The 25,135-nt window shown below is 29.9% G+C and overlaps 1 protein-coding gene across 9 annotated transcripts in view; it reads right to left on the minus strand.

Annotated features, from left to right (window-relative positions):
- Nucleotides 1-25,135, minus strand: part of dac (dachshund family transcription factor) — a 241,433-nt gene that overhangs the window by 36,150 nt on the left and 180,148 nt on the right. For all 9 annotated transcript variants that reach the window (XM_088183119.1, XM_088183118.1, XM_088183121.1 and 6 more), the window contains one exon: nt 19,013-19,096. In XM_088183119.1, coding sequence (XP_088039245.1) covers nt 19,013-19,096 — 84 coding nt within the window. The remainder of the gene's footprint in view (nt 1-19,012; nt 19,097-25,135) is intronic.

Here is a 25,135-nt window from a genome sequence, read left to right on the forward strand (position 1 = left end):
TGTTCGCATCGTAACTCAATTAGGCACGGTTACCCATCAAAGATAAAACGAAGGGAAAAGCTTAGATGATAAGAATTAAATTGCATAGTCAAATTAAGGGCGTTGAAAGAAAAACAAGAATTAATTAACAAATGCACAGAGGAAAAATGGAGATTGAGAGAGAAAGAGAGCTCCTTGATAAATAACTCGGCCTGACACCTCCGCCCTGAAACATTTTCATTAGGGCCTACCTTTTCCTACTTATTTGCACTTCAAGGGCGCGCCGTGAAAGAAGATAGCCCTGGTGCTTAGCGGAATGCAATGACAATTTACGAATTTACTTAACGAAGTGACGGCGAGGCAAACTCGAGGGGAAAACGTTTGGTGAATTAATATTAAAAACGAGTAATCATATTTCATTTTAATGTACAATGTTTCATTTTTGACTAATATACTACTTGTACATACTATATGAATAAAAAATATTTTATATTTATTACAATTTAATTCGCTACCTATTTATTATATATATAAAATATAAATATCGTTGGTCAACTCGATAATTTCCATCATTCTTATACATATAAAATAATATTTAATAACTCTATTTTCACTGTAAGTAATTCTGAAAAAGTGTAAGAATAACCTGTCTATAGTATAAATTAAGAAAGCGTAGATAAACTGATAGATATCTTGTTTATAATACACACAGAAAATCAGATGCATTTATTATATATTATTTATCTCACTGTCGTGAGGTACCGAAGCTAGCGAGTGTGCGAATACCGTACCTTCAACTTTTTGGGTTTTAAATATTATTTTTGCTTCGTTCTGATTTTTTTATTTCTATTTTTAAATTTATTCATTGAAATTAGACATTAAAATAATTGTGTAGCTGTGCGATTTACAATATAAATTGAAAGAGATCGCACGTGAGCGTCCGAGAGATATGGGGTTGATCCTAGTGAATTTTTGACTGTTAGAATTTACAATAACAGCAGCATGGTTTATTTAATAAAAAACTACTTTATTAATAGTTACTATATTTATTATATTCACTTACTATATTTTTTTTTTGAAAATTCTCGAAAAAGTCAAGAAGTAAAAATAAAAATTCTTATTTCTCGATAAATAAAAAACACATGCTTACTTATGATTCATTAAGTCATTGCTTTAGAATTACTAAAAATAAAATTATAAAATTTAACACTAAAAAATATGAGCTTAATAGTTTACCAGTTAAATGCGTAATTATGTTATTAAAATAATTAATCAGTGAGATAGTATATAATTAAATTTTATAAACGAGGAATCAATTATTACCCTCGTTGTTTTTGTGTTTGTTTTACGCATATTTTCTATAAGACGAATAGATTTGTTAAGAACACGTTTCAAATCTACGAAATGTATATTTGATGTAAATCAAAAACGTTTAATCCTATTCCATTTTCTCTCAAACATATATTTTACAGAGGTAATTTTTAACCGGGGGTGGCAAAATCGCTCACCTTCATCGTTAAAAGTGGAAAATTTTCTCGCCCTTATTAGGGTGGTGCCTTGTCAGTACCATCTGTGCCCTCTCAAAATGAACTCTGCAAAAAGCAAAGTCTAAAGAATAAAAAACAAACAAACACCCCTTATGTAGAAATGATTGATATAGATATGCTACCCTGTTACACCTCATTTGAATCGTTCAGTACCCCGTTGCGGATATCCGATACCCCGCAGACACTCGAAACCATCCAATTCCAAAGTGTCGTCGAGTGCTAATTGCAAACAAAGCAAATTTTTGCGAAGCGAGTATTGCCACCAATAAAACGAGATAAGGGCATTAATTAAACCGGTACCCCTTCTGTGGACCAAATTAGAAACACAATACATTGAGTTCACAAAGAGGTGATGGCGATCAATTTGGTCCGGCAGAAGGAGTCGGAAATCCAACACCGTCGAATCCGCGTGTCCTGAGCCTTTGACATGGTCAATCTTGAGGTGGACGCTCCAAAGGAAGTTTGGCAATAATTAAAGGGACTCTGTGTGTATGTGTGAGGGGTTGGTCGCCTACCCACCTTGACTTGTAATTCTAAACTGGATACGTGCTAGGACTTTGAGGCGAGAGGTCACTCGAGGGGGTTCGGTGAGACGTGAAATATATGACATGCTGTTGCCGAAGAGCACCTTATAATAATGTGACTTGGTATAATTTGAGAACAAAGCAATTTCGGCGAAGAGTGTTATGTATGTAAGCGTAGAGATTTATTGGATTGGGCGTCATAACATTAACGCGATTATATGGCAGATTGGGCTATAATTCGGAACGATCCACAAAAATGTACTGTAAACACACTTGGGTGGTCAACGGGCAGATGCGTCGAGATCTTTTAGCTCGAGATGTAAATCTCTAATAAAATGCGCGAAGAAATGCTTAATGGTTTTGAAATATGTTGAGTCGCAAAAACTCAGAAACCAAGCTACGTTAAAATGCCCAAAATTAATCATTTTAGAGCCATAAAAGATTAGTTATCTCGCTTTATAGTGTGATTGATTTCGGGCAAATAAATAGATTCATATTTAAATATTACTTTATAGAAATTAAATCTATTTTAAATCTGGTCATCATGGCCTGACTCGTTGATAATAAAACACAAAAACAATTATTAAATTACCTCAAGACAATTTTTTTACTGATAAATGTATTTATATAACTGATAACAAATTAGACGTGTATATACTTCTTGAAATATTTATAAAACATAAGTAAATATTAGTATATGCATTTTTATCTTCAATATACTTTAAATTCTTAATATTTAAAAAACATATAATCAAATTATTCTAAAAGGTAAGCAAAGTATTTAATTGTAAGTCAAGTATTTAAGCAGATATTTGAATTAAACAGACATATTTTTTTGAAATGATCAAAAACATTTTTTGCAAATATGTTTATGTAGATTAAACCTCCTTTTTTTACAGATTATTAAATTAAACCACATTTTTGACAAATCTACAGAGAGAAATGTTAACCAACTCGATAAATCAGTGGTATAAATCGGTGACTAATACCTAAAAGACCAGGGATCAAATTTCATATGCATCCTTGTTTTTTAATTACTATAATATTTAAGAGATTAAAATTACTGATAATAATATTCTTCAACCAATTATTCTTATACTTGAACAATAAAATTTACCTAGGTCATGAATAGTGACACCTTTTGATCGTGAGCTGTAATAATAGTTAATAATTATTAAAACCGATTTTTATCTACTAGTTCTGCATATTCTAGCTGTTTTTGATCAAAGTATGTTAATTTAAAATTGAATACATACATATGTATATATGAAATTTTTATAAGCCAACATTATAGGTCAGTTAAATAGTCATTGAATATTACCCGTGTTTGAATTTCATATGAACCTTTATGATTTATAATTTTGATCCTATCTGGAAGATTAAAATTATTTATTATTATATAATTATAATTACAATCGATTATCACAAATTCGGTTTTTCTAAGTTTCCTTAATCTCATGGATGAATGTCGTGATGAACAATTAAAAAATAAAATCGATCTAGATCGTAAATAGTGACACCTAATAATTTTATCTGACCTCATATTTTCACAGATTGATAAATTAAAACCACATTTTTGACAACCAGTGATCGAATCTTATATCTTGTTTTTTTAATTTCTATCGTGTCTGAGAGTTAAAAATTAGTTATTATTATATATTAATAATTCTGATCAAACATTATAGATTAAGTTTTTCTAGACTTTCCTAATTTATTGGATGAATTTTGTAATAATTAATTTAAATCGAGCTAGTTTGTACATATAATGTATATATGTATATAGTATATATATTTAATAACAAACTACTTTAGCTCCTATAAAGAATAGAAAAAAAAAACTATCTACTTTAAATTGTATAAAATACATAAAAATAAATATAATTAAAGCTTGAAATAAAAATAAAAATAGTTAGAAGCTTCTTGAATAAATCAGACCAGCTCTTCATAACTATTGCTGAAAGCATATTGAGAAGTTTAATAACCGAATCAGACCGCGACCGCCAGTATAGGTGAAAGTTGCTGTTATTTATTTAATAATAAAAAAATTAAACCCTTCAAAATAATTACTCAGATATTAAAATTTAAATTAAAGATATTAAATGTTTAAAATATTAAAAAAGTAATATTTATATTACAAGTTAAAAAATATTTATCTAAAATCATCAAACTTTAAATATAAATATTACTTTTAACAATTAAATAATTGTTTGAATCATTTTGCCAGAAAGACATATTTAGTTTCTTCAGATAATATAAAAAAATATTTTAGTTGCAATAATTTATAATTATAATTTAAAGCCTATATTATTTATGTTTTTTATTAGTATCGTATTGAAGATTGCTTAATCTAATAATCCTAGATATTTATAACACGGTCATTTGATTATTTTTTCTGTAAAAAGATGTATAATGTTGTGGTCGTAAAACATCATTAATTTTACTTTTGCGTACAATATTAAGTTTTGTACATTGGTTACAAAATTTGTGTTTGAATCTTATACTATATAAAGTTTATGATCGACTCGAGTGTAAATAGAATATTGTATATATAAAGCATTAAATTCGCATAAACTTCGAAAAGCAATCGTCCCATAAACAACTACTCATCCCACACGTATGTACCTAGAACTATAAAATTTCCTCGCACAATGCGGCCCGCGAACAACAGTGGCGTTTTGCAATCATAAAATGTGGACCGCAACGCGATAATTATTATATACTAACTTACGGCCAACGTGCGTCAGATGTCGTAAAATGCACCGAAATGCAGACGTCTTGAAAACACACGACGATTTACAATATTGCCGATAAATAGCAAAGAAGACAAACAACAAATAAAACCAAGCTTCTGGACTTTTCCGGCACGCGGACCACCTCGGATCAAAAGCGGCCATCTTATAGCAGTTTATTGAGAAGCCGTAAAACGGACACTGTAATGATGTTTACTGGATGTTGTGAATTCTTCACTTTTTATTCAGAACGTTTTACATTGTAAAATATCAGCGCTTAATAAGTTGTGGTAATATCCAGCAGAAAAGCAACCATCAGAATATGTTTATTGTATTTAAAGTGCATTGGTTCAAATGTGTGTATTTTATTATCATATTAATAAAGAAGTTTCTGTTCTTTCAAATTGATATATCGACTAGATGATCATTGCCATTTAGTATATGTATTAAAGGTATTACAGTATTACAAAGCAAAAATCATAAAAACCTACGTTTTTAAGATATTTGTGAAACGCTCAAATATATTATTGTTTAAAATATTTAGTATGTGATTGGCTTTTCGGATAAAAAACGGTCGCTTTGTAACAAGCGTTCAGTGCGTTTGTGTCGTAGTTTTTCTTTGAAATGGTAATTATTTGGTAAAAAAATTTCGATTGCGTTATTGTATAAATAAAATCAGATCACGGGCTTTTCCGACAAAAAAACGAAATTATGAATAGTCGTTAATGGACGTCGTTCGGCAATGGTGGCTTTTTGTTTTGTTTCACTGACACGTGTGATTAATCCACGTGTCGACAATACATGGGGTTCGTTTGATATGTTGAGCATGAAAATATACTACGACAAACACATTTACAAGGGGTTAATGTGAACAATAAAAAAACATTATTAAAAGTACTTGTTATAATATAAATATGAAAAAGCTTATATTAAAATGATCTGAATGTTTCCTCAAGTTATAACACACGATAGCGTGACGTAATTAAAGCAAATTGAACAAAGTTTTAGCTTTGTCTATTAAAATCGATTTATAATAAATGGATACATAATAACCGAAGCTATGAATTCAATTAAATTTGACGTTCACTTTGACTGTATGCTTTACTTTGGCATCATTCACGCCAAATTTGTGAAACTCAATCGTATTCAATTGTCGCATTGAAAAAAAGCAATCGGTGACAGGTACGACGGTAGTCAAAATTTCATCAAAATTACAGGTATCATCAATAAACACGAACGCCTCGAAAACCGTGTCGCGGTTAACTTAAAAGCTCGCCGACACGAACAAATAATAATAACAAAAAGTGTCCTGAGCTTTTGATCTTTTATTGAATTAAATTAGAAAAAGCTCGTGTGTGCATATCCGAGTGTAAACTTGAAAAGGAATTGGGGTTAGTCGATGAATTTGATATTCTTTTTGATATTAAATTTAGATTTTAATTACATACTGTTTTACGGTGAAGTAATCTTAATAACTTGATTTTATTTACAATTTAATTTTAACTGCAAGTCTCAGAATCGCAATTAAAATTAAATTAACTGACAGTTTAGAATCTATTTATTACTCCTAGTAATTTGATTCATTACTATCATCACTTTAATTTATGCACACTATATTTATGCATTTATTGTTATTTTTTACTTATGTCAAGTTTACGAAGGATGTTCGAAAAAAATATTAATTTTTAACTTAAGTTTTAAGAATCAGATCATAAATACGTTTCAGAGTAACAGCGAGACTGACTTCGTAATTTACTAAAAAAAATATTAACATAAAGATAAGTTGAAAACTCTAATATTTATAAACTATTATTGCTATAAAAATCGTAGATTGATTGATTTTTATATTTTTTAGCAATAATACAATTCACAGTATATTTTATTTTTAATTTTTGAAACGAATATTTTTGGTTTAATTTTGTATTGATAAAATAAACTTTTTTCTATTTACTTTATTTAGCATCAATATTGTTTGAGAAATATTGAGATTATAATTTATTTTAAATAGCCCTGATTTTTTAATTAGATACATATTAATTATAAAATCAGATGGCCTATTTTGATTGACATTGATTTTGATTTCGTTTCAATATTCTAACAGAAACGAACAAGCATTCGAATTTATTACACACTATATAAAAAAAAATATGTGAAGATATCGTTTTACAACTGAATACGAAATAAAAATATTCAATTTCACCCTATACTAAATATCCACTGCAGTCGTAAAAATATAAAAAAAGAATAACCTGTTGATGCGACGATTGAAGCGTGCGAAATTGTATAATTTGTGGTTGGATTCACTTTATATCGCATTCTCTGATTACAAAGTCGGTATAAATAATAATAAAATGAATAAAAATAAATCTATACCATTTATACATATTTGTGTACATATATATGTTCCGACATCGTCTAGTGCACGAGCGAATAATTCATAAGCGCATGAGACGTAAATGCTAACAAGTTGTTCGAAAACAAGACACAAGACACGCATTGTTAAATTTCGTCGAAAACCGCAAGAACTGCTAAAGATGGGCTCGAGACCCCTCTAATGCCATCTCATCCCCCAGGAAGCCGCAGGGATGAACGCAAACTCGATATTCATTCTCTTTAACCCCGTCGGAGACATGGTAAATTATTCTTAGATTTATCTAGTTTTAGTTAACAGGTGTCTGTGTGAATTATTAGCATTGATTACATAATTTAATATGTATTATCAATAATAAAAATAATATATTTACAAGTCATTAACAACGTAAAAGTAATCGTAATTTGCCGTTCCGGTATTAGCCAACCGAAAAGCGATTTCCCATCGCTGCGGAGAATATCTGGCGAATTCAATTGTGATTACATTTAACCAACCGCAAACTCAAGGAACAAATCTTCCGGGAATACCGAAGGGGGAATTGATTAGTTGTTCCGTGTTTCCGGTCCTATCCATTACTTAAACAGTCTTTGAGAGCCCCCAAGGATTGGGGGGCACTTCGACTTTAAACAAAATATCTACATGTGTAAAATATATTGATTATATATAAATCTATCTATTAGGTATTATCAAATAATTTAAAATATGTGTAAAAAATCTGTGTATATAAAGAATATGTTTATCAAAACAATAAAATAACTTAATTTATAAGTTCGTTGTGATAGAATATGGTACTTGATATACTTTAAATTTATTTAATATACTTATGTAGCATAAAATTATTACAATAAAATTAAATATTGAGTAAAAATTTTTTTACTTATTTGTATAAATACTATTTTTTTTAAACTTTTATAAAAAATTTTTAAACATACAAAAGTGTATGTTATATGAATTTAATAAAAACAAATCTGCACGTACGGCCATTAAAAACATTTAAGTAGTTTGTGATTTATCAGATAAACGTAAATGTCAAAGATGGTTTTAAAAAACAGTCTTGGATGTGGGAGATCAGCAAAGATAGACGATGATGTCCTGGTTGTATAAATTTAATCGAATCCTACTTAAACTATTCATCAGCTGGTTGAGAAACTCAACTTATTTAATTCAATAGTGCATAGACACTTAAAGAAGATTGTGTATGGGTTCCACGCGAATTGAGTGAAGAAAACAAGTCGACGTGTATCGGCATATCTCAAGATCTTTTGGATCGTAAATCTGTCGCTTTTTTTTAATATTTTATAGCGGAAAATAAGAAACGGGTGTTGTTCGACAGCAATCATTGTAAAGACAGTGGTTATCCAAGGGTCAAGTAGCAAAACATACTTCGAATCCCGGGCTCACTGTAAAAAAAGTTATTTTTTGTGTATGGAAGTATTGCATAAGGCTTGTGCATTACGAAATTCTTAAATATGGTCAAACAATAACAGGAAGATTTTATTGTAATCAGCTGGATTGTTTGCACGAGGGAGTAAAAATCCTACATGAGCGAGATTGGTTCTTGATAAAATCAAAAAACGTATAAAAATGTATATCTCATCCACCTTCTTCTCCTGAGCTTTCTCCATTTATTCAATAGATGAAACACTTCCTAGATGGAAATATAAAAATGCAGGCAATGTAAAAAAGAGGTTATTGAGATATTTTGAGTCAAAGTCTTTAACATTTTATGCTGATGGCATTAAAAAATAAAATTATACTTTAAATATTAAAAAAGTGATATTTTAATTTCATTAAAAAAGTTGTAAAAAAAATAATAATTAATATTTTGTGTATTTTTTACGAGGATTTGATCTGATTTGATGCTGAATAATATATAACTTACAAGTTAATTATCATAAAACCTATTCCTTTGACTCAATATTAAAGTAAACAACTCTAAAGCCACCAGATTATAATGCTTCTGGTTTGTATTTTTGATGATTGTAAATATAACATTGTATAAATTTAGCACACAGTACGAAATGGTAAAAAGCATACAAATAGGTGCTTTATCATAGCAAATTAACTACGAAAATTTTAGATAATGAACAAATAACATAAGAGACTTAGCCCGATGCGTTATAATGGGGTCAACATTTTTAATCACTGAGTAAGTAGTGAGATACCACACTGAAATAAGTCTGTAAATCAGTGATACATATTATCATAATATTATAGCTTACAATTAAAATATATCACTATGCACGATATAGCTTGATTTATTGTTAATTGTCTATCACCATATTCATCCTTGTGATTAGGAAAATCAAAGAAAACATCATCTGTGATGATCGATAGGAATTATAATTATACAATAATCACAAATTTCGATCTCACGGACACGATAGAATTTACAAAAACTTTAGAGTCTATATAGGATTCAAACCCAGGTTTTTCATTATAATAATAAAAACTATTTTAACAATATTTGTGTGTTTTAATACATGAATCTACAAAAATAAATATAACACAATATTTTATTTATACATAAAAATCTACATATATACACACTTCCTTGTGGCGGATGTATTTATAAACTATAAAGGTTCACAAAAAGGGATTTTTGGTATATAAACGTATAATACGTACATACGTCTGGTGCATGTATGTATTCTTTGATAACGTCGTGTCTCGCTACCCAGCTTTTTTTGTACGCTTTTGAACACTTTTTGATATGGGTATTTTTTTCCGCCGGCCAACTAAAACTATTGAGGCATGCCATACTCCCCACGGTCATGAATTCAATTCGCTGATCACAAATTACCTTTTTTTACATAAAAATAATAAACCCTTCCCGAAATACGAATCCGCAAATACACGGGGGAGACGGAGCACCGGACCCAATGCTAAAATATTGGCACTTAATGAACCGTTATTAATCGTGATGAGCCATGGTACCATGTGCCCCCATGTCCACTTGCAGATATCTAGGCGAATAATTCTTTTAATGCTAGTCGAGCGGTAACGGCCAGACTTGCTGGCTCTTTGGGGGATGATTTTGGTACAATCATGAAGGAAGGGTGGTTCATAAAAATAATAAGAAAAACTATTTTTAATATTTGGAATAGATTTAATATTTTTTTTAAAACATTTATTTACGAAAAGTAGTCAATAATTAGTTCTGCATATATTTATAAATTCCTGGTTGAGTCTATATGTCTCCTATATGTTCACATTATTACTATCAATAACTATAAAATTAGGTTCAAAAACCACATAGTGCAACTTGTGCAATACATAGTTAAAAAAATAATTTAAGACTTGTGCTAAATTAATTATTAACTAAATGTATGTTGACTCACACACATCGCATATATCGCAGAGAAAAAGTGACATACAGGAAAAACTATACTAGGAGCATTAACTGAAAACTTTATCTCAAGATGGCAAGATATTAAAAGAAGAATCGAATCAAGTAAAGAGATGGAAAAACATGGAAAACATTAGCGATAAGATTTTTTTACATAGCATACTTGACTTGATAAATGATTCTAATGTAGGACGTTTAATTAATTTAATTGATAAGATATTAAAAAAAACAAGTTTACTTCTTTAATCATCTAAAGTCATTTACAATATTGTATCACAAACTTACCCTCAAGGTTAGTAGTTCATATTACTAATATTGATAGATATTAAAAAGTAAATGCTTCTCTCATGGTCTATTTGATATTACAATGTCATGAGATTATCATCACTAAACAAATAAATATTTCTTATATTTTCGTTAAAATCGTGCAGTATTTAATAAAAATATAACAACAGCAAATGTATGTATCGAAGTTCCCTTAATTGAAAACTGATTTATACGAGGAAACGTAGCGTGATGATTCCAATCTCGTCTCGTCGATTTGCATGCAACTTTTCCCGTTGTTTCGAGACGGCCTAACATGAAAAAAAACAACCACAAAACAACGATTGCAAAAAAACGAGTAGCGTTTAGCATCGCGTATTGGATACAAATGAAATGAACATATATCATGGATTTATGAACAACCGGAGGCGTTCGGGTTGTCAATGAAGCGTGATAGCTTCCCTCTTCGGCAATGGGGGAAACAACCCCTTGCCTGCACGCCCTCAACCTCTACAATCTACCCCTTTTCGAGCTACACTCAAAATCAATGAACTCGATTGTCGTTTTTTTAACCAGGACCCAGCCTGACACACTCGAAAATGCCTTGTGCGTGAGAATGAACAATAACTACTGGCCAAAAAATTAACGTGACCTAAAAAGTCAACCACGTCGAGTGACTGCCACTATGTGTGTACTACGTGTTCATCAAATATTGTTATATTGGGGTAAAGACGTATTGATTAAAAAATTATGTTTTAATTTTTCACGGCGTGTGACTTTATCGTGGTTCATATATACAAATAATGTAAATATATCATATTTTATTCAATTAAATACACCAGTGATATAAGTATCTGACTAATATATTTATATTAGATTTACATAATCACATGGAGGAATATTTAAAATTAAATTGAGCTAGGTCGCGTATAGTGATATATATTGATTCAAAGCTGTAATAATAATTTATAATTAATAAAAAAATATATTACTTAGATACATATTATAGTGTCTCACTACTTAGTAGTTGATACTTTTATTCATAACATTGTAACGTAATAGATATAAAATAAATTATTACATTTAAAACAGCTTTTAAAAATAAGCTTGCAACAGACAGGCACTAGCCTTTTGTATAATATGCATGATTTCTAATAGAAACAAGAAACAAAATAAAGTCAACGTATTATATCAATGTCGGTAGCCCATTGAACTCGCGTTCTTTCACGTTAGTATATCAGCGGTTTAAATCTCAGTCACATTAACCAGACCGACCCTTTTCAAAATGAAGTCATACAATGCTTTATTCAACTATATTTTATAAAACACTAAGTTGCGGTCGCGGCCCGCATTAAAAGCGAAAAATTAGTTGTGTCTTACACGAAACGCAGTGGCGCTCCGATCTTCCGACAATTGAAATTCTTCGCATTCTGACCGCACACCGAAATTCCTCGACTGACCACAGAATCCAGTACGTGATCGCGATACCGACGAGTTGCCAGACGCGTGTCGCGACACGACCACCGAAACGCACGTACGGTTTTTCTGGGAATTTCCCGGAAAGGGGCGAGAAAACGCTCCTTCTCTACCAGCGTCTTAAATACTACATATACACAAGCGTGCGGTATTTTCCGCTCGCTGATTCCAATATCGCGTATTAATTACAACAAAACCCGTTGCCACGAGGGGGGTGGAATCATTTTGAGATTTAACCAAGACGCGGAATCAGCATAAATGTATTAATAATTGCAGTACCACTCTCTAGAATTCTCCCGAGTTTCAAATACCATTGTATATTCATTAAGGAATTTATGAATATGTGTGTGTATATAGGAAAGACTACAAACGGATACGTCTAAGGTGAATGCTTTTAATGGATGCCATAATAATAGAACACTGAGGGGGGTAATATCATATTTCAGGTGATATTTCCCGTTTAATGGTCTTCAGACAAGCAAAGAGGCGCGTCGGTGTCTTTGGAATGGTTCATTAAATTTTAAAACTACCTTAAATACTGTAATGAGTAGTATTAAAACTATAGATTTATTGATTAACACAACGAGTGAGTGATTATTAAATAAATTTAAAAAGCTACTTTTTACGATTAAAAAAAATTATGTATATTATTGATTCCTATTTGTACTATGTTTATCTAGTATATTTTTATCTGAATTTTTATAATGACAAAATGCTGGTTTCTCATTGATTTTTCGTAGATACATATGATATGTAATAAAAATACAAAGTTTTTCTATACCAGATTCATCAATAGTATTCAAATAAGGAATTATATTAAAGCTCTACATGCACAAGTACGCAATGTAAATTTCAATTCGTCATATCTCCTCCACCAGCAACACAAACATTCCCCAAAACCAAATCGAAATCATTATCGGATTTATTTACGATTCCCAGTGTTGTTCGTTCCCTCCTAGTTGGGGTGTGTATTGCAGCAATATTGACATGGTAATAGGATCAGTTGTTCCCGCTGGACAATGAACTCGATGAGCAATCGTCGCTAATTATCTATCATCTGACACATTGCTATGCGATCTGCGAGGATCCCTTTCGAAGGGATGCATATTTACTGCACTCGGCTGCAAACCCTGACAGATATGACTATATGCCCATTGTGCGGCCCAGAGATACTTCTTCACGACTCCATTCAAGCGTACACTGGGGGCGAATCCTTTATACACCGAATATGAGCATATCGTACAATGATTTCAACGATTTATATAGTATAGAAAATATGGCAGGTTCACCTTGGGCAGTAAAATTTTAATCACATAAAAAATAAGCGAACGCGCATCCGAACGAAATTTTACAATGTCTAAATAAAAAGGCATAATAAAAGCTCGCGCCACAGACGGAAAATGTCTCGTATATTTTAAAGTTAACGACTCACCGTAAATTGTGACTTTGGATTAAAAATTGATAGCAATTTATGCCTTATGTGGGGCCCCGCTGGTGAATCATTGTAACAATGTTTGGACTTGTTCAATTTGTAAGGTTCAAATTAATTTCGATCGATAAATCGGACAGGGCGATTAAATTTAATCGATTGTATGTTTTTATGGCGTTTCGATAAATCATTTAAGATCACAAAACCTATTTTTAGCAATTTTAATTTAATATGTATTTCTCATGCATAATATATACAACATACATATGTACATGTATTTAAAAGTATATATTGTTTTTATATATATATATATATATATATATATATATATATATATATATATATATATATATATATATATATATATATATATATATATATATATATATATATATATATATATATATATATATATATATATATATATATATATATATATATATATATATATATATATATATATATATATATATATATATATATATATATATATATATATATATATATATATAGATGTTATTAAAAGTATCTAAATATGAATCTCATAAAGCAGGCATATTATAAATAAGCCATTCAATGACTTATATATACAAATATTTATATAATAAATTGTATCGTATTTATTTAAATTACAATTTATATTAACTGAATGTTTTATTTATAGAAATAATATATTTATAATTCGATTAAAGTATTAATAATATAATCCCAAGAATTGAAGGAGTGCTTGAGTATAAATTTATTTTATAAAGACAACTTGTTTACAACCAGTCTAATTAGTGTATTTTTTGAGAATTATTATTCAATAAATTTTTATTTATTACTATTTAAATGGTTCACAACCGCAGAAATTTAAATAAAAGTATCGGTTAAATTCCGGTCAAATTTTCAGCTACATTCAGAGTAGGTAGTAAAGAAAGGGACCGGGACTTCCAAACAACATTCCAAAAACATTGTTTGACAATTTAAGTTTTATGACCGACTCAATGAATTACGATAAGAAAACATTTTGTTTCGACTTCCATTAGTCTTCACAAAATTAACAATGTAAGAATTAATGACTTATGAATGATTACATTATCAAGTCTTCGCCAAAATTTTTTTCGTCGGCTTAATGAAATAAGAATCAATATTTTAATGAAAACGCTGTTAAAATCACATGATAAAATGTTGCTTTTGTACCAAACACGAGGAAAAATAATATGTGATAAAAATATTTTAACATAAAAGTGACTTAGAGATACAAAATTTTATGCAATAAATAATAGAAATTAACTACGAGTCCATTTTAAGTAGATATTAACTAAAAGTCTTATTAATTTCAATTATATGTTATTAATTCAATTTAAAAAGTATAATTCCAATCCTAAGTATTCAAAAAGTACTATTATTAGTATAAGCTAATTTGATAATCAAAAAATAATTCTCTAACAAATAATTGTCAGAGAATTATTTTTCGAGAAATTGTAAGGTTTCTAGAGAATTCTCATAAATGTTTTTTGTTGAAAATTAAATTTATAACACTATTTGTAAATGGTTTACAATCGCTGCATTATGCAAATAGTGGTTTTAATATGCTAGATTCACAGCTGCATTCAGAGCAGGTAGTGACAACAACGACAGAGATTTTAAATTAATAATGTGATAATTATGTTTTCGTATGTTTTAATACATGTGCTACTATTTCATTTATTAAGTATAATTTAATTAACATGCATAAATATTTACCTAAATGGTCGTAAATTAAATCAGTAAAACAATTTTAAATATACAAAAATATACAGTTGCCTAGTGTAATACAAAGATGCATGTGTATATATTGTAAATTACATATATTATTATCATATGTCCAAATTTCTCGAGAATTTTGTTTTCAATTTCTCATTTCTCGAGTAATGTAAGACATCGATAAATCAGAATTGCCATTCATTTTAGAAAAGATTTGTGTTTGTGTGTCTGGCGAATTTCACTTTAGCTATGCCATATTAGCAAAATGAACTTCTGTATTTATAGAAAGTATAAATCTATTAAAAATAGACTAATGACAGGGCCTTAACTTTAGTTACTGCAGAAAATTTTGAAGTGCTCAAAAATAGCAGAAGCAGAAAAATCGTCTGGCAACGAATTTTAAATAAATGTTGTACTGAGATATGTGCAACGAATATCGAACATTATAAAATAAATTCGTGTGTAGATTTGTGACCATTAATTCGTCATTAGCAATCTGAGTTCACCAAAGATCAATCAAAACAGTAGGCTAATATAGAAGTTAAACCACAAAGAAGGTTTAAAGCATCGGCAGGCAGAATCATAGCTTCTGTTTTTGGAATGCTGAAAAATTGAATTGAAAATCGAATTGTCATTGATAAAAAAAATACATAGAACATACCGCAGAAAAATCCTAGTTCATCAAGACAACGCTTCGGTTTGTTCGTCAATATAAACAACGGCTAAAATTGATTACTTTTGATTTTAATGACCTGAATTTTGTATTGTCTACCTTGAACTTCTGTACGTTCTCATAAGTCAGCTATTCTTTGTTAGAAAAATATATAAGAATAATAAAAAGTTTATAGCTAAAGTAAATTTCATTTTCAAGAGCTTGGCTCATCACAATTCAACACTACAATTCAGAATGCGATGAATTGAACTTAAGGGATATTATATAAAATAATATCTTATATTTTTATGTTAATTATTCGCAGTGGATGCTAATGAACGTTAAAATAGGCAATAAGCGCTAAATCAGAAAGAAACATCAATCTTTGTTTAGAAGCATCCGTAAATAGACCTATTAAAACAGAGCAGGCGTTTAGGTTTGCTAATGTCAGAGTATAATACAGAAAACTTAGCAATGAAGCCTATAAATAAAAATAAAATATATTTCCCTTAAATAATAAGTCTATTCATATACCAGTTATATCAATCATAATTAAGACGTATTTTTGAAACTTTTTTAAATAATTTTCTTGTAACTTTGTTGCCATACCTTGTAAGCACATTAAACATGTACATATGCATGCATGTATAAAAATAATTAGCGCCGCTGTTCGTTCCGTTTGGTTTGCGCATTATTCAATTGCATACATGATTGATGTCGGGGTCTGGGGGAGTCTGAGGAGTCCGCCGCCTAAGAAGAACAATTTCCATACACTGACACCCTGCTCTATCAGAGGATGCAAATAGACGCAGTAATTAACCTGTCTGCACGTCAACTGCTCAGTTCTGTGAGAAACTAACCAACGAATTAATTGCATCCAAAGCAAACGGCAGCGTGCCTTTACAGTCTGCAGCAGCGTGTGTGCTGCACAGCTTCATTTCCGTGTGTGATGCACACTCCGACATGCATCCGTTAATGAGTCTCGTTAGAGGTTACCATTTATACTACATGCCAACATTATTATATAGATGCATGATTGTGTTTGTGCTGTTGCTGCTGCATAACTTCGTGTGTTCTAAATTGTCCAATCGTGAATGCGAACGGTCCAGAGATGCTGGTCCTGAGAGCCAATAACAATCAATCAGATCGACCACCAGAGGGAGAGAGAGAGAGAGCTAATTAATGGTAATAAACCAAATACGCATTCATAATACAAATTGCATTGATATCTGTACAATCCGATCTGCTGACCATTGGCTGTCAACACGTGGGGTTGAAGTTAAATATTACTTTTTAAGATTTTTTTAAATTAAGAGTAACATGTTTTAGTTATAAAATCATACCAAAACTTTTTTAAATGATCGTTGGTTGTTTTGTTAAATACAAAAATTCGTACATCATACAAATGAAAATAACACTGCATATTCACTCATTCTTTCTCCTTTACTGGCAAATTGTGTAGGCATATATTTATGTATTTCACGTCTATAAAATATATACATTCGTGATAAATGGATCGCTCCTTACTCACTCCCCCTTAGAGTCAATTTTTCATTGTTTTTGATACTTTTTCATTTCGCACCCTGACGATTGATGACACAACAGTGTCGAAACCATCGAACAATCACGCCCACAATCCGCAAAAATTTCGCTTGAAATTTCCTTCTGTCTTGTGCGTGAAAACGTGCCAAATTTATGCGACCCACCCTGACATATAAATCATTTGTCATCGCGATAGAATATACCCATTCGGCTTGGTTTATGATGGATACAAGATTTTTCTTATACCGAATAGGGGAGAGGATGACAAACGACGGTGGCAATTAAAAACGATTCGGATCATATTTGTTTTGAAAAAAACTTCATCATAATGATATATAAATAAATTATGATTAAAAGCATATTTGGTGACATAAAAAGAGTTTCGCGAAAAAGGTCGTTAATGAAAATTATACGCGCGAATATTTAATGACCGGGTAACTGATATTTTTGCGTGTCAAAGCGCCAAGTCCACATTTAATTATAATTTAAAAAGAACCATCGGGCTTTCTTCGCGGCGACAGCATTATAATGATGAATATCCACGTGGATAAAGGGGGTGGTTTTTTGGGGGGATGAAGAGCATAATAGCAGAGCAGGGGACTAGCGACCAACGTATGAATGTCATAAAGGTTATTCGATACTCGTACAAACAATGAACCATTAGTGAGAACTACGAATGTAATTCCGTTTCTATTATATAATACAATCGACACCCCTTGAGTCATATATTCTATTTTATATAAAATCTATAATAATTTTAATTCAATTTTATCATAAATTTTATCCTTGTGATGAAATTAATACGTATGAATGTGAATCATATAATTATCCCCCCCTCAATGAAACAGCTATCTCCCGTTTCAAACATAGTTCGCCAAATAGTCATCATCAATCGGCATCATTTTCGTGTTGGGGGAACTCAACAATTATTTTGATACATAAAACCATCGCTTTTTAACCCTTTTTATTACAATGCAAATAAGCTATGTATATATATTGGGTAAATTAAATGCTAATTTTAGATCAGAATTGACACTGTCATCGTTTTAAACAACGCGTTTCATAAAAATATATGCACAAATAAATGTAATAATAATATTCACATACATAAATATTTAGTGAAGAGGGAATACATTTTGAATGGCGACAATCATAAAGAGGTCGTATAATAAACTCGTCTCAGACAATATGGCTGACATTTGATTAAAGGTCAGAACAACCCTTACTGGGGGTGTATTGCTCAGTTTAATAACGTCTTAGTGCATATTTCATAAGGAATGCCATTTCTCATCTACACTCTGTTGTAGTATACATTTATATAGTATAAAGTTTAGATTAAATAACGAGTTTCAAAGTAATGAATGGCGCTTGAATATAAAGAAAGCTTTAAACAATGTAACACTTGTATAAAAATAAACTTACCTCTCATTTTTTGTTCGTCGACTAGTTGCCTCTCCAGATTGTCCTTTACTTCGCGCTCCCTCAGGACGTCCATCTTAAGTTCAGCTGTAACAATTGAAACGTAAATGTCATTGATATATTTACATAAACATATATAATGTAACAATGCATGAATTTCCCCCCCTGCGTTGTATTGAATATCTTCAGAATATTACTTAAAAGCTCGAACGTACTACATGAGAGTATTTACACGTTCATCGACCATTAGCTACAATTACTTGTCTTAAGTGGTGCTGTTACAATCAATGCAGTAACAATTACAATTTTGAAGAGCACTTCAGCGAATCTACGCCGCAAAGGGAGAGACTGTTATGCAAATATTATTTCACACGTGAATATATTATAGGTACCTAAGATATTGCAATAATTTCAATATGTAAATACATTTAATAGCGTACTTGCTTTAAAGGAATAACGCATGTATATAAACGAAATACATATATAATAGAAGGTGCTTGTTTTAACGCAATTTACTTTGATGTTAACAAAATGATACAAAGGTATAATGCCACGCTCGGCGATTTCCTTATTTTGAAAATGACAAAAAATAAATTTATAGTAAAAATATAATAAAGTGCAGTGATGTGGTGCATATTTTGAAAAAAATCTTTTTGGTGACAAGACTAAACGAAAAGCTTATGAATGCTACAAATATTTTTAAAAATGCTGTGAAGAAAGATAGCGTTGCAATATCAACCATTGATGCAAACATTATAAAGGAAATAAAAGCGATTTATTATACAGTTCAATCAAAGCATTTCTTATTGATATTTTAGACATGAAGCAAGTAGCATGCAAATTTGTTAAATTATTTACAAAATTCTATAATTTTTTTTTTTATATATACGATGTATTTTTCTTAAATTTAATAAATATAAGTGTGCTAGTTTAAGAGTATACAGACACATAACTATTTATATATATGTAAATACGTCTATACTCAATTTGCGTTTAAACAGTCAGTTCGGGATTATCCATTTCATCATTATTCATAATTAAGAAAGACGGCAAGTTTGCGTTTTCGCTCCTATTATTAGCTCTTAAGCACACAATACGGATATACGTTCGATATACTTATCATTTCATAATTTCTTTATTATGAATAATAATGAAAAAGAAAGCTCTTGAACTGACTGTATCAACGCAAATAGAGTATAGGCAAATAATGTTTCGTCTTAATATTTAGATTTTTTGAAATAATAATAACCTCAATTTATAATATACGTATAAATACAGGTTTTAGTGATCTACGCAGAAAAATAAATAATTAGTTTTTATTATAAATAATTTTATTTATTAGCTATTTATACATTAAATGTCTTTAATATGGTGTTGTATAAAACATGTCCTTAATATCTTAATCAATTTAATGCAATTTTAAAATTGTATCTCTACTATAAAACAGAAAATACATATATCTGTCACAAGAACTCCTCCCAAATGGTGAACATTAGTGACATGGCATTTGTACATTTCATTCTAGCTGCCATTTCTAAGTTATATATGCTATTTTCAACTTTAAACTTCCAATGTTCAGGCTGAAAATTGAAAGTTGTACTGAACATTGACATGCTGATGACTGATTACGTGTTATTAAAATACTTAATAAGAGACAAATATTGAATATAGCTAAGTATTGAAATAAATTTTTATTGACAGGGTTAATAAAATTAATTTTAATGAATAAATAATGAGTATATAAAGCTAGTGCTTTTATAAACTACAACAATTCAATAAAGGGTAAATAACATTTAGTAAAAAAAATAGTACTTTTTATTTTAATTATTTCTATACTAATAATACTAAAAATAAAGAAGCACATTCAATATAATATATGTATAATTCATTTTTGAGATTTTCTGGAAGGGTTAGATATAAATAGGTTAGGTTAGGTTGTAAAAATAAATTCACCTAAAAAAAATATTTGTATTAAAATAGTTCTTAAACCTAGCTTTTCTATATAAATCTTAAAATAGATCAATGGTATAAGTTACTGCCTAACAATTTAAATCATATATACAATGTAACTATTCTATCTGGAAAATTGAAAGTAAAATTATTATCAATTAGGTATTTATAATCATCAGGTTTATTACAATCAGACGAATTGGTTTAATAAAAAAAAATGTTATAATAATGAGTTAAAAGTTTTGATTTATTTTGTACATTATTATGTGTATATATTAATATGTACTTGTATATTTAGGGCGATATACACACATACAAGCATAGGAGTATTTAGATCCAAGATTTGATTAGACACGCTGTTAAATTGTTAGAGAGTATTGTTATGAGGAACTCGGGACGCTGAATTCAATAAGACAAAAGGCAGTAAAAGCACTCTGTTTTAATACAAGGCGAGATGGAAATGGGCCGTCGGATAGAAATAGGTCGTGGGCGGGATGTTGTATCAGCTCCTTGTAATTGGATTAAAGTGATTTCATTTCAGCCAGTGAGCTTTTGATTGCCGTTCGCTGCGTATGGCGTATACATAGCACGACGACACTTTGCTACCCTATTTAACAATTTCCTTAGAGAACATCCGAGACCTTAATAAAACATCCGTTAAATATACAAATCAGCCGGGTCGAACGGGACCGGCCTGTGTACGGGAATTAATCGGCAATTTATTACCGGCAATAATTATGCCCGGGACCCTTTTCATTCTGGAAGCACCCCGCTGGGTACGGGAGTTAATCCGAGAAATCCGCGCATTCGCAAATGAGATGGACTGACATAAGTTGTAATGTCACCGTGCTCCGTTGTTACCTTAATTGCCAATAAGGGCTGGGGTACTGACTCCTGAATGCTATCCTATCTCCCGGTCGATCTCACTAAACGGGTAATGCCTCCTTGCCGACCTTTTATCTCGCTACAATATCTTTCAATATGGACTCCGGGGGCAAAGGCATATTGTTTTCGTTCTTCACGACATTTGAATTTAAACGGCACGAGGAGGGTAAGCCCTTCGAGCGGCTCCCTTGCGGACTTGTACATAATCAAGACACTTAGACGCACTAATGTAGAACGCAAGTGTCCTTTTGTGTTGTTCTTTAGCAAATTTTGCATCATTTCTTATGATTATTGTATAAAATTGACATAAGATTAAGGGTCTTAATTATATAATTTTTGTCTATTTATTATTTTTTGTTAAGTACTAGGATTCCTTAATAAATATAAATCATTTTTTAATAAATAGATCTTTCTTTAATTGGTACAATTTATTTATAGCATATTTTAATATATATATTTTATTTCATACTATCAATTGATGGACAGATTACAGTTTTCCCTACTACATCTATATTTTTTCGCAGATGCTTACACAATGTTTCTTGGATTTAGTTTTAATAACTGTGCGGACTTCAACAAAAACAATAATAATTACATGATACTTTAGAAAATAAGATAAATAGAATTGTCTTTGTTATTGATCAAAAAACATTATTGAATATATAGTACTTTTAATTATATTCCAAATATAATATATTCAAGTATAATTTTACATTGAATTTAATGTTATACTATTCTTCTAAATCTATCTGGCACCAGAGCTTCCAAAACTATAAAATAAAATTATGAAAACAGCATTAAGGCATTTTACATCATCTATTCTAATACATTTATTTTATATTTGGTGACTGCAAATATCAAATTTGATTGCACGTAGCAAAATATTTTGTACAGATAATATACTTGTGAGTAATTATGCAATATTTTAATGATCCTCAACTATTATGGCAATTGTTTTTAATATTTAAATACATATTAACTTTAAGTTGCTATACTGCAAAGATAATTTTACAACTATTATATAGAAAGAAAGAACATAGCAGGTTTGATGATGCGTGTTATTAAATCCGCACACTTTACCAAGTTTTACATAAAACTTGATGAATAGAAAATTATCATTAAAACGTTACTGCACATCATTCCTGGAATTGAAATTGCATCCGCAATTCGCTCAGCTCGTTTTATCAGCATTATGCGATATAATCGTTAATATTGAAATTGTGCGTGTATTGAAAGAGAAAAAAGGCACCCTATCGATTCCGCTTATTGTAACGCATTAACGCCGATGAATAACGATTAAGATGAATATCTTTAATGCTTTCGAACGTAATTAGATAAATGGTCGAGTCGATGAAACGCGACGTCGCGATTTTCCTTCAAGATATACTCCCGGCCGATCGCCGAGGGATGCTATTTATATGTTAAGTAAAGCTAATTATTGGGGTAGACTTTTTCGCGTCCGATGATGTAAACTACCGCATATAATACAAGTAGAAACTATCAATCGGCGCCTAAGGGCCTTGGCCCAGGTCCCCGAGACCCCCACGGCCCGGAGACCAGATGCTTAATTGGCGATTTATAAGCCATTCTTACACGACCCGAGATGATATAATGTTACGGCTTATTGCGCCATTAGATAAATTATATTAGGATACCAATCATTTCCTAATTCCACCTGAAGTTAAAACGCTTCACGGACATCATCCCTGCGTCTGCTGAGTGTTGGGGAATTATCGAAGGGTTCTGGTAATTTCAATAGCTTTTTTTATGAGGCCTCAATAAAATATCGATCGTGATCAAACCTAAAATTGGAAAGTCGTAAAACATTAACATTAAGTGTATTATATTAAATTATCAAACGCCAGGTGATCATATAAATGTTTTGGATAATTATCTAATTAAGTAAAGATTTGTTTGTGTACTTATTTATTAATTATATTATGTAAAAGTAAAACGTCTCGTTTTATAACACATTATATACACACTATAATGTATTTTATAAAACATATTTCTTGATTATTTGTTAGATATTTTAAATACTATATAAATATCTAAATTTTAAAATTGATTTATTTTCTATACTAGAATGAAGTGATAAAATAATATATAAATTTATTTTTATTCGAAATATTATTAATAAAAACAATAAATATAAATGTAAAATAAGTTTACGTCTTTTTAATTATTTTACATTATAAATGAGAAGTATACATTGAGAAGTATATGCTTCCAAATATTAAAGCTTGTTTTTTGTTAAAAATATTAGGTTAAAGTATTTTGAAAAAAAAATTGTTAACATTTAGTGCCATTTTATTTGACCACAGTATTTAATATTTTAAGTTTACTTTGCTAATATCACGTGTCACTTAAAAATTTAAAGTTTTTTTGATATCATATTTTTTTAGATAATATCAAAACAGTTAAATACTTTACTTTAATATTCAGTAAACAGAGTTTTTACTTTACAGAAGAAAATTAAAAATATGAAATAATAAGATAATATAAGTAAAGGAAAAATACAATAATAGTAAACAGATTATGATATATCTTAATTTGTATAACCATAATTGACTTATAAAATTACTGTTATTTTTTTAAAAACACAGTAGTTAAAAAACGTCTCACCACTATTTATATCCAATATACCTGATTTATAGATTACACTTATGATAATCATTTGGTTAAAAAAAATCCAAAATGTTAGAGAATATATTAATTATGTATACAATATTTTTAATAATAATATTTATACTATCTATATAAATTTGTAAAAATATGTTGAAACACTAATATAAAACTGTTACTTAATGCAATTAACTTGAAATAAATATATGCTGCAATTAGTATTTATATTAAATATATATGTTCTATTAAATTTTTTCATTATATAAATAATTTCAGAAGAGATTTTACAATTAAAATTAATCTCTAAAAATATTTAAACGAAAGCACTCGTCTTGAATACATAATTCCCGTGACAAAGATATTCAATTCAAATATTTCCCCAACAGGAATGACAATATTTTCTTTTCATCTGGCTTTTGTCCCTCGACGGCCCCATAAATAAGCAGAATCCAATTGCCAATCTTATGCACACAAACACAGATATGAAATTCAAAAGTCGTATTCCATTTGAATATTCCGAAAAAGTAGCTAGTTGTACACAATTTATATATTTACTATTAATACAAATATATATACTTTTCAGATATTTCATAAATATACCATTCACACTTTTTCTAACGCGTGTTTTTTTAGAATAAGTAATGTGATAATGGAGATAATAACATT

Source organism: Plectrocnemia conspersa, unplaced genomic scaffold (genome assembly GCF_051122295.1).
Source record: "Plectrocnemia conspersa isolate PC_06_02 unplaced genomic scaffold, ASM5112229v1 ptg000003l, whole genome shotgun sequence".
Lineage (NCBI taxonomy): Eukaryota > Metazoa > Arthropoda > Insecta > Trichoptera > Polycentropodidae > Plectrocnemia > Plectrocnemia conspersa.